Source organism: Lontra canadensis, unplaced genomic scaffold (assembly GCF_010015895.1).
Source record: "Lontra canadensis isolate GAN:19392208 unplaced genomic scaffold, GSC_riverotter_1.0 scaffold122, whole genome shotgun sequence".
In the NCBI taxonomy this organism is placed as follows: domain Eukaryota; kingdom Metazoa; phylum Chordata; class Mammalia; order Carnivora; family Mustelidae; genus Lontra; species Lontra canadensis.
The window spans coordinates 3,560,120-3,576,109 of record NW_022631116.1 but is presented as its reverse complement, the minus strand read 5'-3'; the positions used below and the strand labels follow the sequence as shown (position 1 = coordinate 3,576,109).

Here is a 15,990-nt window from a genome sequence, read left to right as displayed (position 1 = left end):
CTGGCAGCCAAACTTTTGCGAGGGCAGCTGGAGCGGGTAAACACCTGTACACGCATTTTAATACAGATTTTTACATTTTAATGCATTTTAATTGTACTACATTTAATTTTAGTAGTTTTAATACATTTTAATTTATTTATTTTATTTAAAAAAATATTTAATTTATTTATTTGACAGATCACAAGTAGGCAGAGAGGCAGGCAGAGAGAGAGGAGGAAGCAGGCTCCCTGCTGAGCAGAGAGCCTGTTGTGGGGCTCGATCCCAGGACCCTGAGATCATGACCTGAGCCGAAGGCAGAGGCTTAACCTGCTGAGCCACCCCGGCGCCACTACATTTTTTAAATTTAAATACAATTTAACTTAATACATTTTAAGGCATTTTAATACAGACTAGGCAGCCGAGAAAGGGAGGCCTCCGTAGGTCTGTTTTTGAAAACTTGAGGATGTGGGACTATATAATAACAATATGTTATTATTAAAAAAAAATCAGACCCAGCCAGCCTGTCCCTCCCGGGGTGTGGACTTGGAAGGGGCCTGGGTCAGCTGAGGCCTCCTGAGAGTGGAGGAGGAGGAGGGGAGCGAAGCTTCCAGGTGTGGGGCTGGGTGACAATGCTCAGGAACCAGGTGGGGGACACGCCCAGGGCTGAGAGGTGGTTGCTCGCCAACAGCCAGATAATCGCCCAGTGGTTACGGGGGAAAGGCCAGGAACAGCCACCAGGTGGAGAATGTTCCCAGCCCTCAGCGGCCTTTCACCTGGTGGCAGATAGTTCTTCAGGTGGGATGGACTATGAATCTAGTGGGAGATGGGATCCGGTTTACTTCCCTTTTGCTGGGGTAAACATGTTCTGTAAGTCGGGGACCCCTGTATCTTAGGCAGGCAGCCCGCCCCAGGGCAAAGGCGGGTGCTGGGCTAGCAACACTAAGCTTACTCTGGAGCTAATCTCTTCAAGTGCAGATAGAATCACAGAGGAAGCCGCTGAGTAATGCCTGTAGTCCTAGTCCTACGGGGGTGGCGGCCGTGTCACTGACACCCTGTCTGAGGGTTGACACCAACAATGCTTATTCTTGCCACGAGGGCTGGGTCCTTCGTGGGGCCTGAATGTGCCCTGTGAGGCTGCCACTCAAGTCAGCAGCTGCGGGAGACAGTCGGAAGGCTGAGCCATCAACCCTCTTCTGCTTTCCCCTGTGACTGGTCCTTCTGCTGCGGCACTTGCCCGAGGCGGTGGGTGGGGCACCTTGTTGATAAGGAAAGGGCGTTGAACTTACTCAAATCCACTCGGTCATAATGGTAAAGCTGGAATTTGAACCCAAGGTTCCCAGAACGCCGGTATTCCTACTTCCCAACAAAAAAGTAATGTTTAAATTGTTCTACAAAGTAGATGAATATACAGTGTACACCTAGTGCAATTTTAAGGTGGTTTGGCCCATCTCATGTAATTTTTTTCTTACATTAAAAAAAAAGATTTTATTTCTTTATTTGACAGAGATCACAAGTAGGCAGAGAACGAGGGGGAGGCAGGCTCCCTGAGATCATGACCTGAGCCGAAGGCAGAGGCTTAACCCACAGAGCCACCCAGGCGCCCGCACCCCCTTACATGGTTTTTGAAAGCAGGGAAACCTCTTTAAACTGTTGGGTAATGGGGCCTAGGTTGTAAGGAGACTGAGACACAGCTGTCCAGATTGCTGGCAGAGGACAATTAGTGAAGGATCAGTGCTGACTTGTGCCATAGAAAGTTGAATTATGAATACTATATTTGTATCTGCCCATTTTTCTTCAAAGCCACCTTTGTAGTGGAGGTAAACAGAGTTATTAGCTCTCAGTAAGTGGAGAATGAAACGGGGGAAAAAGGAGGTTTAAGTCAGGGTCGCTAACAGTCACACAGCTGTGACGGTGTCTGAGTCACGGCTGCCCAGTGGCTGGTTACGAATAGTCAGCCTCAAGGGGGCATTTAAAAAATAATATAAGCAGAAATAAGAAGGACTGTCTGAAGACAGATTTCTCTTGGTATGGGAAAGTAGACTGTGTAACGGACTTACACTCACTGTAGAGCGTGTCACTCTCTTTTATTTTGCCTTCACAGTAATTTTTACTATCTGAAATTATCACTCAATTTTCTGTGTCCCTGCACAAGAACACTCCAAGAGCAGGGCACCTTGTGTGTGCTCAGTGCACACTGCCCGACCCAGGAAAGGTGTTCAGTAAACACTGAATGAATGAACGGGGGCTAAATAAGAATTTATTTATTTATTTGAGAGAGAGAGAGCACAGAAGCAGATGGAGGGACAGAGGGAGAGGGAGAAGCAGGCTCCCCACTGAGCTGGGAGCCCAACTGGGACCCTGAGATCATGACCTGAGCCGAGGCAAAGGCTTGGCTAACTGAGCCATGTAGGCACCCCCGAACAGATGCTAGATAAACCTTAACTTTTTTTTTTTTTTTTTTTTTTAAGATTTTATTTATTTGACAGAGAGCTATCACAAGTAGGCAGAGAGGCAGGCAGAGAGAGAGGAGGAAGCAGGCTCCCTGCTGAGCAGAGAGCCGGATGTGGGGCTCGATCCCAGGACCCTGAGATCACGACCTGAGCCAAAGGCAGAGGCTTTAACCCACTGAGCCACCCAGGTGCCCCTTACTTTTCTCTTCTTTTCTTTTCCTTTTTTTGGTGGTATTTCTGTGTGTTGTGCTCCTCTCTCTTGGTATCTGCCCAAGCATGAGTCTTAGTCTCTTGGAAATACATTTTATGGGTTTTTCCAGGAATAAAGAAATACTTTACGTCTTTGTACAGTAAGGTTGAGTTTAGCAGCAGTATAATTCGTAGACACTAGTTTTTTTTCAGTAATAAAACGCTGTTCCTCTTTTCTGCCAGCTGCCTTTTCTCTTTTCCCTCAGCCACCTGCCCTCAAGCTGGCTGCCCTGAGCTTTTTAAATGTCCCAGAGCCTGGGCTACGCGTCTGACTGGTGACGTCAGAACCCCGGGGATGGGCCCAGGCTTCCCAGTGGGCGGAAGTTTCTGGTGATCACAGTGTGCGCCTGGGGCCAGGCACCGCTCCTCCAGTGGTCTGTTCTGTGTCAGCTTTTGTGGAGCTGAAGGCTTCTGTTCCTCCGCTCTCTCCTGCTGATGCCCAGTGCAAGGCCCTTCCAGAAAGTTGCCGTCAGCAGGGGTGATTTTGACTCAGAGCAGCTCAAAATTGGTGTTGTCTATGGAATCAGTGTCGTCTTGCTGACTGCTAGTCTCCTACTGGACTAGCTTAGTCTGGCACCCTTGACACCAGCTCACTCGGTGGCCCACCTCTCCAGTACTAACTGGTAACCCAGTGTGGATGTGAACTAAGAAACTGCTGGTTTTTTCATTATAAAAGTACCATGTCGGAAGTTCAAAAAGAAGAGAAATAGCCTATAATCTTATTCCTCAAAGACAGCTGCTGTTCACGTGTTGGCGTATTTCCTTACGGACTTTGTCCCAATCGTTTTCTTTTCCAGGATTGTACCCTCACTAATGCAACTTCGAGTCCCTGCTTTTTTGTCTCATAATCCTGTAACGGGAGCATTGTCTCCCTTCCTCCACCACCCTGTAAACATTTTAACAGCTGCACTCGGCATTCCACTGGGTGGGGCTTCCTAGCTCATCCTGGCCTGATGCTGGACGGGCCTTCACTCCTCTAGCTCGCACCAAACAGCTCGGCTGTTTTCCATGCCACGGTACCACTACCTGGACCGTGAGCACGGGGGGTTTCGAGCCCCTGGGTATGTGGTTTTGTCGTGGTCATCTTTCTGTGGGCAGAGCACACAGGTTCGTGATGTAGAAGGGAACTGAAGGCCAGATCAGGACCCACATCCCCAAAGGGCAGCTGTCCTGACAGATCCGGGTCACACGTCTGAACAGTGTTCCGTGAAAACAGAACAAATCTCATGTTTGTACTATGCAGACAATAGGACAAGATACAAGTGCCATTTATAACCACATGACGTTTGCAAAGCACATTTTTCAAAACTTTAAGTTTTTTTTTTTTTTTTTTTTTTTTTAAATTTTTTTTTTAGAGGGGGAGAGAGGGTGCACACAAGCAGCGGGGAGTGGCAGGGAGAGAGAGAAGCAGGCTCCCCCCTGAGCAGGGAGCCTGACTCGGGGCTCAATCCCAGGACCCGGAGATCATGACCTGAGTCAAAGGCAGTTCCTTAACCGACTGAGCCACCTGTCCCCAAAACATTAGCCTTTTTCTCTTACTTATTTTGTAAGTCTGTATGGGCCAGGGGCAACACAGAGTACCAAGGGTCTTACATCACAGTCAGCCACTGAGGCCTTGCCCTTGGTGGGCTTCCCGTGTCGGAGAGACAGACACATCTAGGGTGTACCGGTTGTGGTGTCTGGGAGGGGACTGGCAGGGGCTAAGAGCTTCTGTCCATGTGGCTGTTCGCACACTGCGCCTAGCGGGACGGGGTGAGCTGGTGGAGAGGTGGGCAGTCACCGCAGGCGGCAGGGATCCCCGTGTGACAGAGGTTGCCCTTCAGCTGACTCTTTACTCAGGATTCGCATGAGAAATAATACAGTTGGCAGTCTGATCTTTTCGCCCAACTTCCTGTGTGCATTTTCCATGTCGCTGCATAAGTTAGCCTTAGTTTGACAGGTTAAGCCTTGGGTAGATTACTTAACTGCTGCAAGTTTAAGTCTTTTAATTGGTAACCTAGGGGTAAGGGTAGCCTCTCCTGGACTATTGTGTAAGTTACCTGTGCTGACATAACACTGTGCACATACTCCCTTGCACAAAGGAAATGAACCATAAACGGATCATTTACTATCATCGTTGTCATCAGAATTGCTGGTTTCAGGTTCTCACCAGTGTAAATAATGCTGCAGTAAACTTTGGGCAGAAAGCATGCTTTTAAAAGGAGTCCTTAGGGGCGCCCTGGGTGGCTCAGTCCTTAAGTGGCTGCCTTCGGCTCAGGTCATGGTCCCAGCATCCTGGGATCGAGTCTTAGGTCAGGCTCCCGGCTCAGTGGGAAGCCTGCTTCTCCCTCTCCCTCTCCCGAGGCTTGTGTTCTCTCTGTAGCTGTCTCTCCCTCTGTCAAATAAATAAAATCTTAAAAAAGAAATAAATACCTAAAAATAAAAGGAGTCTTTAGATTCAGTGTGGTCTTCAGTATAGAGTCTCCGGCAGTGAGATGAATGGGAAAGTGTGTGAGCGTCCTTCTGTCTCCCGAAGCATTACAAATGCTTTCTGAACGGATCGTGCCCGTGTGCAGCGCCCCCCAGCATGGGTGACTGTCCTCGGTTGACGGCTGCAGAACTTAACATGGGTACTTTGATTTGTTCTTTTTTAAGATAGTCACAGATTAATTTTTTTAAAGATATATTTATTCATTTTAGAGACTGTGCACGCACACTCAAGGTGGGGGGAGGGGCAGAGGGAGAGAATCTCAAGCAGACCTCCCTGGTCATGGGGCTCAACTCTCACGACCCCAAGATCATGACCTGAGCCGAAATCAAGAGTCGGATGCTTTTCCAGCTACGCCACCCAGGACCCCCAGATCATCACCAATTTCATAGATGGAAGCCACTGTCAAGAGTACTCATTTTATTTTTATTTATTTATTTTTTAAATATTTTATTGATTTATTTGAGAGAGGGAGAATGAGAGAGAGAGAACACAAGAGGAGGGGCAGGGTCAGAGGGAGAAGCAGACTCTCCACCAAGCAGGGAGACTGATGTGGGACCCGATCCTGGGACTCCAGGATCATGACCTGAGCCGAAAGCAGTCCCCCAACCAACTGAGCCACCCAGGCGCCCCTAGAGTACTCATTTTAAAAGAGAAATTCTAGGGTACGTGGGTGGCTCAGTGGGTTGAGCCTCTGCGTTTGGCTCAGGTCATGATCTCAGGGTCCTGGGATCAAGCCCCGCATCGGGCTCTCTGCTCAGCTGGGAGCCTGCTTCCCCCTCTCTCTCTGCCTGCCTCTCTGCTTACTTGTGATCTCTGTCTGTCAGATAAATAAATAAAATCTTTTAAAAATAATAATAAAATTAAAGAGAGAAATTCCATCTTGGTCAACGTTCATGCTTCATTCTAGGCCTGCTTACAAGTTTGGGGGCCAGTGTTCACTCACCTCCACTGGGACCAAGCAGGCTTCCGAGCACCCCCCCCACTTCCTCCCAAGCCCCTGCCTGGAGATCTGTGGGCGCCTGCAAGGCTCTACCCGGAGAGTGACTTTCACCACAACAGGAATGACAGGGACTCCTGGGAGAAGAGTAATGAGACGGGATTGCTCCCTGCCCCACCTCGCAAGCTGGTGATCAGGTCTTGGAGAGCATTTCATCAGGAGCCCAAAGAGAACAGCACAAACTTGCTCTTTTATTTTGAACAGAGGATGGGCTTTGAATCCCCGCAGACAAATAAAAGGACTGCCTTTTGTCTCTGCTCCGCCCTCCCCCAGCTCAGTCTCCAGCCCGGCCTGGGGAGGAACGTGGCCATTGTTCTGGCTCAGCCCCCTTCCACCCCAGTTTCAGCTTCTGCCTCTGAACTGGGGTTCACGGCACCACTGTCTCACGGTGCTGGAGAGGAGTGTATGAAGTGTGCCCTTGGAGGTTACAGCCATTGCTAGTTTTCCCTGGAAACCCAGCCTGAAAACAAGCCAACAGGTGTTTGGACTCCTGCTCTGTGTCTGTTAGGACGCCGATGTGGCCTCTGTGTATGCGGAGCCTTGGGCCAGGTCAGGTCGGGAGGTGGCCGGACTGCAGGCAGGTCCACAGTGTAGAATGCATGATACTGATTATAGAGGGTCAGAGAAGGCCACCTGCTCTAAGTGCCGGGGTGAGAGTCGGCGGAGGACTCCCAGCAGGAGTCCTAATGGCATGATCCGGGGAAGATGCGCTTGAGAAGGCGGCATTGGAGCTGACAGTTGGGATGAGGAGTTTCTCCTTTCCCGTTTGAAGAACAGCAGGAGGGGTACAGAGGCAGGAAGGAGGCTTCTAGGCCCAGTGTGGAGGCTGGCAAGCTGGGTTGCCTGGGAAGAGGACAGGCTGGTGAGCAGCCTCGGGGAGGAAAGTCAGTCCTGGAGCTGAGGGGTGGTGCTTCCTTGCCCTGCGTGACGAGGGTGCCCACGTCTGTGTGTGCAGGCAGGTGGTGGGAAGACCCTGAGGTTGCACTGGGAAAGCCTCTGACCATGACCGGGCAGCGTAGAACAACACCCGTTTGGAGGCCAGAGGTCAAAGATCAAAGTGTCCTCAGGCATATACTTCTTTGAAGCCTGGAGGGGAGAATTCTTAACTTGCCTTTCCCTAGCTTCTGTTGGTGGCCGCAGTCCTTGGTGTCCCTCGGGCTGGCAGCTGGCAGCTCTCCAGTCCCTGCCCTCCATCATGGGCAGCCTCCCCTTGCCTGTGTGCCCACGCTCGGGCACCTGTGACTCTTCCCCTTCTTGGAAGGACACTAGCCTTACTGGATTTAGGGCCCGCCCTGCTTCAGGATGACCTCATCTTAGCTAATCACATCTGCAATGACCCTGTTTCCAAAGAAGGTCGTGTTCTGAGGTACAGATGGTCAGGACTTCACTGGGACAATTCGAGGGACCCAGCTCTGCCCGCAACACCTACGTCTGCCCCTTGCAGACGTAGACCGTGAAGGCCTGCTTCAGTTGTGAGCTGTGCACCAGGCTGGGCAGGGTCACAGATACTCTCTGTGGCCTCAGGCTGGACGGTCAGGAGCATTTTCAAGTATAATGGACTCGCAGTGAAATGTATCCTGAATGCAGCCACTGCTCACCTGCAAAGCTACCATCCCGCCCCGTGCTCCCACTGTCTCTCCCTGGGACCAGTCAGATTGCATCACTGCTCTGCATAGACCCACGTTCTCCAAAGTCCCTCCACGAGCCCCAAGAACCACTTGGCTCCTTCATCGTGGCCCTCTGGGCACCCTTAGCCTTTACCAGCCTCATGGCCTCTGCCCTCCATCCCGAGTGTAGCTCCCGCCTATCTTGGCCTGGCCTCCTTCCCCAACCCATGCTGCTCCAGTAGCTCCGAGTGGCCTGCCCTGACCTCTGAACACAGAGAGCCCAGCTCTCCTCTGCCCTGGGCACCCCGTCCCCCTGCCTTCTTTATTCCCGTGTCATCTGTCCTTATAGGTACACAAACTCCAGGAGAACAGAGACTTCCCTCAGACCTAGAGCAGCACAGAGCCTGATGGCCACTGAGTGTTATGACTGAGAGTCTCACAGTACTTTTAGGATGTTGGGCAAGCATGGGGTTTGGCCCTAAGACTTTGCTTTGAATTAATCTCTCTGTGAACAAGTCATTTAGCCTCTCTGGGCTCTAGTTACCTCCTCTGTGAAAAGAGTGGCATTAAAAAACAAGGCTGTAAGGGTCAGACTTGGTCTCTCCCTGGCTGAGTGACCTTGGGTGGGTCCCTTCACCTCGGAGCCCCAGCCCTGGTCTGTAAGTAGGACTGAGGGTTCATCGAGATACTGGGGAGAGCTGTAGGACTGTCATGTGCCAGGCGCTGGTCTGATGCTTTCCACAGGTTAGCCCACTGGGTCTAGGACGCAGATACTCTGGCTCCATTTTGCAGATGAGAAAACAGGCTCTGTTTTCTGCCTAGGCGGAGGTCGCGGGGTGAGAAGTGGTGGAGCCCCGATCAGAGCGCAGGCTTTGAGACCTGCGCTCCACGCTGGGCTGTAGCTTACTCGGAAAACGCTCAGCCCAGATCGGGCTGCAGCAAAGAGACGCGGCACGCATATCCGGGGCAGACGTGCTTTCCCGGGGCTAAGTGTCGGAAACGCGCGCCCACGCATAGCCACTCGGAGTAGGCATTCAGCGGCTTTCTGGGTAGAATCACAAGAAAATGTCAACAGCTGTTTCCTCTGGGGAGAGGAATGGGGGCAGGATGAGAGGTGTGGCTCCCGCTTCCTTTTATGCTGTCGTGTTTAAAAATAAGTTACGGGCATCATCACGATCCACCCGTAAATACTCAGTATGTGTCTCCTCCCCAAGAGTGAGCGACGGTGCCCTTATCCCACAGCCCCAACATTCACCAGTACCCAGTCCATGCTCAGGTCTCAACCAGTACCCAGTCCGTACTCTGGTCTCGTCAGTTGTCCCCAGCATGTCTTACAGCTGATCTGTCTAAACTGGGGACCCCCCCACCCGCCCCTGTTCCCCCGAGGACCACAAGTTTCCTCTGACCATCCTGTCCCTTTGGTCTGTCTGCAGCAGATGGTCTTTTTCTCGTGACCTTAATATGCTAAGAGACTGGGCCAGTTAGTTGTCCCGTAGAGCGTCCCTAGGTCTGGGTTTGTTCAGCTCTGTCCTCGCCCTGTTGTTCTGTGAGCCCGGAATCAGTCTAGGGTCTGCATTGGAATCAGATCAGAGATTTCGCCCGAATTGTCCTGGGAGGTGGGTGATGTCATGTGATGGGCAGAGGGTGACCACAGCATGGGGGGCTGTGGTTTGTCTCTCTGTTGTGAAGTCACACACACACACACACACCCACCCACCCTTTGGTCTGAAAGTGATCTGACTGATGATACTGGATGCACTTTTCATCTTGTACCTTTTTGACTTTTCCAACCATGTGTTTATATTTTTTCTCTTTTAATGTGACCTGGGGTGGTCTGAACTTATTTCCTCATAATTTGCCTCAGTTGACTGAAGACAGTCTTTCCCACTCCTCCCTGTGAGGAGGTAAGATGAAGACCCTGGAGGGTCTTCTGTGGGAACAGGTTTTGGAAGCCTCAGCTCGGGCCAGGCTGCTGGGTGGGGGTGGCCGAGGTTTCACTGGTGACTCAGGAAGTGGCCCATAAAGCCACAGGAAGGTGTCACCACATCGAGAAAGATCCAGTAAGCACTTCGCTGCAGTTCAGTAATGAGGAAGGAACTCAGCCGGGGAACCGGTCACTGGAGGGCGGAAGCTGGCTGTGGGCTCAGTGTCCGCTCCCCGTCTCCCCTCTTGAAGGACCATGGCCCCAGTCCCGTTCTCACGGAGGCCTGGGAAGGGCCAGGGTATGACGGGGTACCTATTTACAGCTTCTGCTCTGTAAGTTGGGGAGTGGGAGTTGCAGACAGCTCCAGCCCCTAGGTAGTCTGGTGGTCATGGGTCGGAGCAGGGAGACGTGACCTGAGGCAAGGCCCATTTTCTGGGGAGAGCCAGCTGTGTGTTGAGCATCCCTGGCCCCTCCCACAGACCCCGTTTGTCTGCATTTCAGAGATGTGGGTATGGAACCTGGAGAGGGCAGGCCCTTTATTTGCATGTGACCTCTCTGCTAGTAAATGGCGAGGACAGGGTTTGAACCCTAGCATACCTGTCTGCAAACACGCCCAGGGTTGTAAAAGGTGGCAGCAGTGTTAAGATCCAGATGGTGGGGTCTTTTCCGGCCCCCGAGGCCCGGTGACCTTCCATTCTTCCCGAGGTATCAGCTCTGCCTTGTGCGCCCAGGATTGGCTGCTCACCTTGTGTGGAGCTCAAGTGGCCAGAGTGCTTTATCCCAAGTCCCGCTGGTCACTCACTCAGAGCCCTTGCTGGTCAGGTCGTGTTCGAAGATGTCTGTTACCTTTTTTTTTTTTTTTTTAAGATTTTATTTATTTGACAAAGAGAAACACAGTGAGAGAGGGAACACAAGCAGAGGGAATGGGAGAAGGAGAAGCAGGCCTCCTGCCGAGCAGGCAACCCCATGTGGGGCTCAAACTCAGGACCCTGGAATCACAACCTGAGCCAAAGGCAGATGCTTAACGACTGAGCCACCCAGGCGCCCCTGTCCCCTTTAATCAGTGTGACTGCAGACACTGCGTAGTGCTTTCTAGGAAGACAGTGAAACGCCCTGAGAAGTGGTGATTTCCTATTTTCCTGTTACCTTGACTACTTCGATTTCTTCTTTTGCAGTTGCCCAAGATTGCCCAACTGAAGCCTCTTTATTAGAAAATCTTCCAGCCTTTCCTTGAGGGTTGCGTTTGGGAACCAGGGTCCCTCCTGCAGCCCGGGGCTGGCGTGAACACCAGACAGGCTCGTCTCCCTGCCGTGGGAGATATTTCTTGGTCTTCCTCTTAGCCTGTATTTGGAGGGAAAAGTTGGCCTTTGTAGGCTTTCCTTCCTCTTCAGCCCTTCGCCTGGGCTTTCTCAGCCCGGTACCAGGCCAGAAAGCATCAAATTGAGGCCTGGCCAATGTTTCTGATTCTCGGCCCCAGCAAGCGAGGACTTTGACGAGTTCCTCCAGGCGGGATCCGTACACAGAAAGATGTCTTAGTGGTTGGAGAAGGGTGATGGCCTGTGTGTAGTTCCGCTAGTGATTCGCCTATGCTGGCAGTTCCCAGTCTTCCCTCCAGGAGGCGGCCGGTGGGAAAACCGTTGCTGGGCCACCTGCGTTTTCCAGGAGTCCCTGTCAACCGTGGAGCTGGGCCAGGCTCAGGTGGTCACAAAGGAGCTTTCAGGCCCGTCTCACAGGCACATCTGTGTTCGCTGTCATGTACGTGGGTACAAGGGGCCCTTTTTGGGGGCCGGGCTGCCGTCACTGAGGCAAGAACGTCTCTGTGGGTGTTGTCCCTCGCAGCCCGCTGTGCGCAGCTCAGCTGATTCTCGGGGCTGATGGCTGTGAATTCTGCCATCTGTGGAACTGAGAGCCATACATCCGTTGACAAAAACCACAGCATTTAGGGGAATACCCTTTGTCTTTAATTTCCACATTGATGTGGTAAGCTATTTCCGCACGTGCTGGCTATGCATTATTCGGCAGGCGTCCGTTAACGGCAGACAGGAACATGTCCATTTGCATTTGAAGCCAGTCTGGCCTTGCAGATGTCAGAGGACAAGGGAGGCTCATTTCTCTAGAAGGTCCCTGTTGAGAGCCCCGTCCCATTCATCCCTGGCGGCGCTGAATCGGGCCCTGTGGCGGTACAGCCAAGTGGCAGCTTCCCCTGCCAGGGCGAGCCAAGATGGGGCTCATTTTTCAGAGCTCTTTTTCGGGGTGTGAGATGGGATATAGGTCTTCTTTATGTACTCCCCATTTCCGTGTGGTAGTGAATGAAGGTGCCGAGTGTGCTGTGTTCGTTCTAAACAGAGAGTTCTGTGACGTGAGCTTCTGAGATCATCAGGAAGGAGGCTGGGAGCAGGCAGCCCGGTGGTCAGGGATCTGTGTGGGAGCCACAGTCAGCTGGGAAGAAGCCTCCAGAGCCGTTCCCCGGTGCTGTGCGGCTTCAGTCTCCAGCAGTCTGGGTGGGGACACCTTTGCCTCTAGGTACAGGAAAGCCCAAGACCTAAGCACTGTGACCCATCGGTGAGGCTTGGCCACAAAACTAGCAACAGCAAAGGAAAAAAAAAAAGGCTTTTGTCTTGGTATGTTGTTAATGAGCGAGTTTATTAAGGTGGACTTGACATGTTCTTACCATCTAGTTGTATTTTTAAAACAAGTACTTTGGAAAAAGTAATGTGATATAACTAGCCTGGGATTCAACTTGTCTTTCATCTTTGTCTTGTTCATGGAGCTTAGAGTAGATGTGGGGCAACTGTTTGCTGGCTTTTTTTTTTTTTTTTTCCTGTTTCTTTGAGTTGACAGTAAATCACAGCAAATGCACTGTGCTTCATGACATGGGACTGTTCTGGATGAACTCTTAACGGCTGTATGTTTTGTGTGTTTGACACAAAACTTGTGCGAGAAAGCATTGCCTTTCACAGTCTCCTGCCCTGCCCTGCCCCCTGCCCCTTGCAGCCCTGCCTGGTCCTCCTATGATCCTAACTATACCTAGCCCTCTTTTCCTGTTTTGTTCCCGATAACCAGAGCCTACCCAACTGGAAACCTCACCTTCCAGGAATCATTCCTGACCTTATTTACTTTCTCCCAAAGAGGCAGTCCTAAGCAGCAAATTCAGATTGGAGTTTTAGGTGGGAGCAGCATTTGGGTGAGTGAGTGGTAATGGTTGGGTTTGCTGGAATGGACATAATGAAAGAAGGAAGCAAACTGATACACACTTAGAGCATTTTCAAGCAAGTACCCATCTGCCACGAAATTGAATTCTCCATCTGTCCGTCCATCCATCTCTGCATGCTTCCATGCAACTGGCCAGTGGGTATTTGCCAGCACCTCTGCCAAACTTTGAGGATGGATATAATGGTGAGAAGACAGGTGTGGAGCCTCCTCAAGGAGCGTACCTTCTGGCATGATCTACCAAACGGCAGGGTAGGGGAAGTGCTGTGGCAGGGAGGGGCTGCTGACCCAGCACCAGTGAGGAGGGTGGTCCAGGAGAATCAGGGCAGCGGGGCTGAGCTCTGAGAACAGAGGAGTTGGCTGGGTGAGCAGAGGGGATGGCATGCATAGAGGCTCAGTGGGGAACCATCGGAGGCAGTGGGACCTGGCTTTGAGAATTTCAGAGAAGCCGTGGATCCTCTCCTGTGGTGAAGGCAGAGGTGGCACTGTGCTCCCAAAGTTTTGTGTCTGGTTTCTGGAGATACCTACAACTCCCTGATGCACCGAAATCCCGATGGCCGTGTGAGCCCCCACATTTTCCATCTGGGGAGGCCCAGGCCGGTGTGATGAGTGTGAATGCATAAAGATGCCTTTCCTGGAGGTGTCCTGTATCAGCCAGGAGTCCACATCTCATCCCTTCAGTAAAACTGTTTCCAGGAGCTGCTTGCAAGTGTTGATACTAGCTAACTTGTTGAGTTGATACTAGCTAACTATTAATTGATAATAGCAAAAAAAAAAAAAAAAGGTGTTTTTCCCAAGTTGATGCAGTTTTACATAGAAAACAAAAACTTTTGGGGTTGCTGCAGAAACACTTGGGCTTCATTTTCCATGGTTTTTACCACCATGAGATCCAAAGTGAGATTCTTAAAATGTTGTGGGAATCTTGAGTGAAGTTCTTGGTCTAGCCTAGTGCTGGTATGAATGACACTCTTTGATCTGGATGTTCAAGAGCAATACTTCTGATCTTGTTAAAAAAAAAAAAAAAGGTAGTTTCTCTCTTTGAAGGAGGGCAGCTCTGCAGTGAAGACGGAGGTTCTAATCCTCCCTTGCCCTGGAAGGCCTCTTGCTTGATGGCTGCCGGCCACGTGGCTTACGTCCCTGAAAATCCACGTGTTGGCGTTAACTGGATTTTAACCTGGACGTACTCACAGACCTTCCCTGTACGGCTCCCACGTTGTTGGGCTTTGTGGGTGTGAGGTAGGGACAGAGAGTGGTCTGACCGGGTGACCTCGAGCTGGAGCCTGTCCTGTGCATGTGGTGACTTTGCCTTTCCCCCACAGCCACTTCCCCGAGGGTGTCCTCTGAGCTGGAGCAGGCCCGGCCGCAGACCAGCGGAGAAGAGGAGCTACAGCTGCAGTTGGCACTTGCCATGAGCAGAGAAGTCGCTGAGCAGGTTGGTGCCAGGCAGGTGGGACTGCACGCTGGGGGGTCCCCAGGTGGGGCATGGGTCACAGCAGGGACAGTGACAGACGCAGGCCCCGGCCTCATTGTTTCCCGAGATGGGACTGGGCGTTGCCATAGCGGTGTTCGTGCCACCCCTGCCACCACACCCCCACCCCCGGTCAGGGAGGGGTCCTTTTTGTGGGCCAGTGGGTGAGCTGGTCACAGGGCTCCCCAGAAACACTGCTGTAGACACAGCCACGTATCGTGGTCCCTTCGTGCAAGGCATGTGGGCTTAGCCCCCAGGGAAGGCAGTTTGGAAGACAGGTCAGGAACATCTGAATGCTGAGAAGCAAGGCTGGGAGGGAAAGCTGCAGGTAGTAAGAACCCTTATTATGTTTCGGCGACGGCTGTTTGTGCAGTTTCAATTCTTTTCTCAGTTCCTGTTTTTCTCTAATAATCACGCCTGCCTTTAGCATGGAGAAGGAGGGAAAGGCGTGTTGGAAATGACCTTTCAGAGCTGTCGTCCCTTTGGTCCCAGTGATCAGGTCTGTCCCTGCTGACCTTGGGTGAGGGAGGGTGGATGGAGTCAGGTAGCACGAGGCTCTCTGTCTCCTAGAAGTGATGCACAGACGCAGATATTAGGGAGAGTTGGACAGAAGTGCAGAGGTGGCTGATCTGTGTCGCTATAACTGGAACCTCCTGAACCTCAGGGGGGTGGACATTTTCTGTTACAGCCTCCCTGTTCACAGTAGGGAAAGCCCAGCCCTTAGATCCGTCCCTGTGGATTCCTGGCTCTGTCCCAGACAGCCCGGGAAGAAGGGGCAGGAGTACAGGGACGGACAGACAGACAGAGCCCATTTTCGTCCATAACTCATCTCTGTGATTAATCATATTTGTAATAAGTAAAATGCAAGGAACTTATTTCTGATTCGTGATGACATAAAAGCTAGGACAGCCCAGTCTTCTGCATGGGGTGACTTCGCCTTAAATGAATATTAATTAGATACAGGTGACCCTTAAAGAACACGAGTTTTGGGCTGTACAACTCCACTTAAGTGTGGATTCTTGTCAATAAGTACAGGGCTGTAAATTTATTACCTGTTTCTTAATTTATTAATAACATTTTTTCAGCTTAGTTTATTATAAGAACACAGCATAGTCACACATACACAGAATATGCATTCGGTGACTTACTTGGGTTCCAGTCAGCGGTTGGCTCTTAGTAGTTAGGTTTTTAAGGAGTCAACATTTATATGTGGATTTTCAGGGTGGGGGTTGGTTCCCCTAATGCCCGTGTTGTTGGAGGGTCAACTGTATAATGAATGCTTTCTTTTTGAAATCCTAGAAATAAACATGCAGTGATAGGTGATTTTCACTCTCTTCCTGATTCCTTTCTGGGCTCTCAGGCTTTTGTATTTTACAAGGAGATGCATTGCTTCTTTAATTAGAATATAAAGCCATTTTCATTTTAAGATAAAAGCATTGTAGAGTAAGTGTTCCCTTTCCCGGGACTTGGTGGTGTCTGTGCCCCTCCCCCCCACCCATCTGCCCACTGGGACCCCAAAACCAGGGAAACCATATGGGGCGGGCAGGGGGTGGGGGACGAGCCCTCTGGGCCACACTCGCAGGACAGAATAACTGTATTACAGGTTGTTTTGTGATCTTCCTTTGCAATACTGTGT

General features: G+C 51.2%; 1 protein-coding gene across 4 annotated transcripts in view; it reads left to right on the top strand.

The window, feature by feature from the left end:
- The window catches only part of EPN2 (epsin 2), an 81,842-nt gene that overhangs the window by 43,807 nt on the left and 22,045 nt on the right, over nucleotides 1–15,990 (top strand). For all 4 annotated transcript variants that reach the window (XM_032841222.1, XM_032841221.1, XM_032841220.1 and 1 more), the window contains one exon: nucleotides 14,206–14,318. In XM_032841222.1, the coding sequence (XP_032697113.1) occupies nucleotides 14,206–14,318 (113 nt within the window). The remainder of the gene's footprint in view (nucleotides 1–14,205; nucleotides 14,319–15,990) is intronic.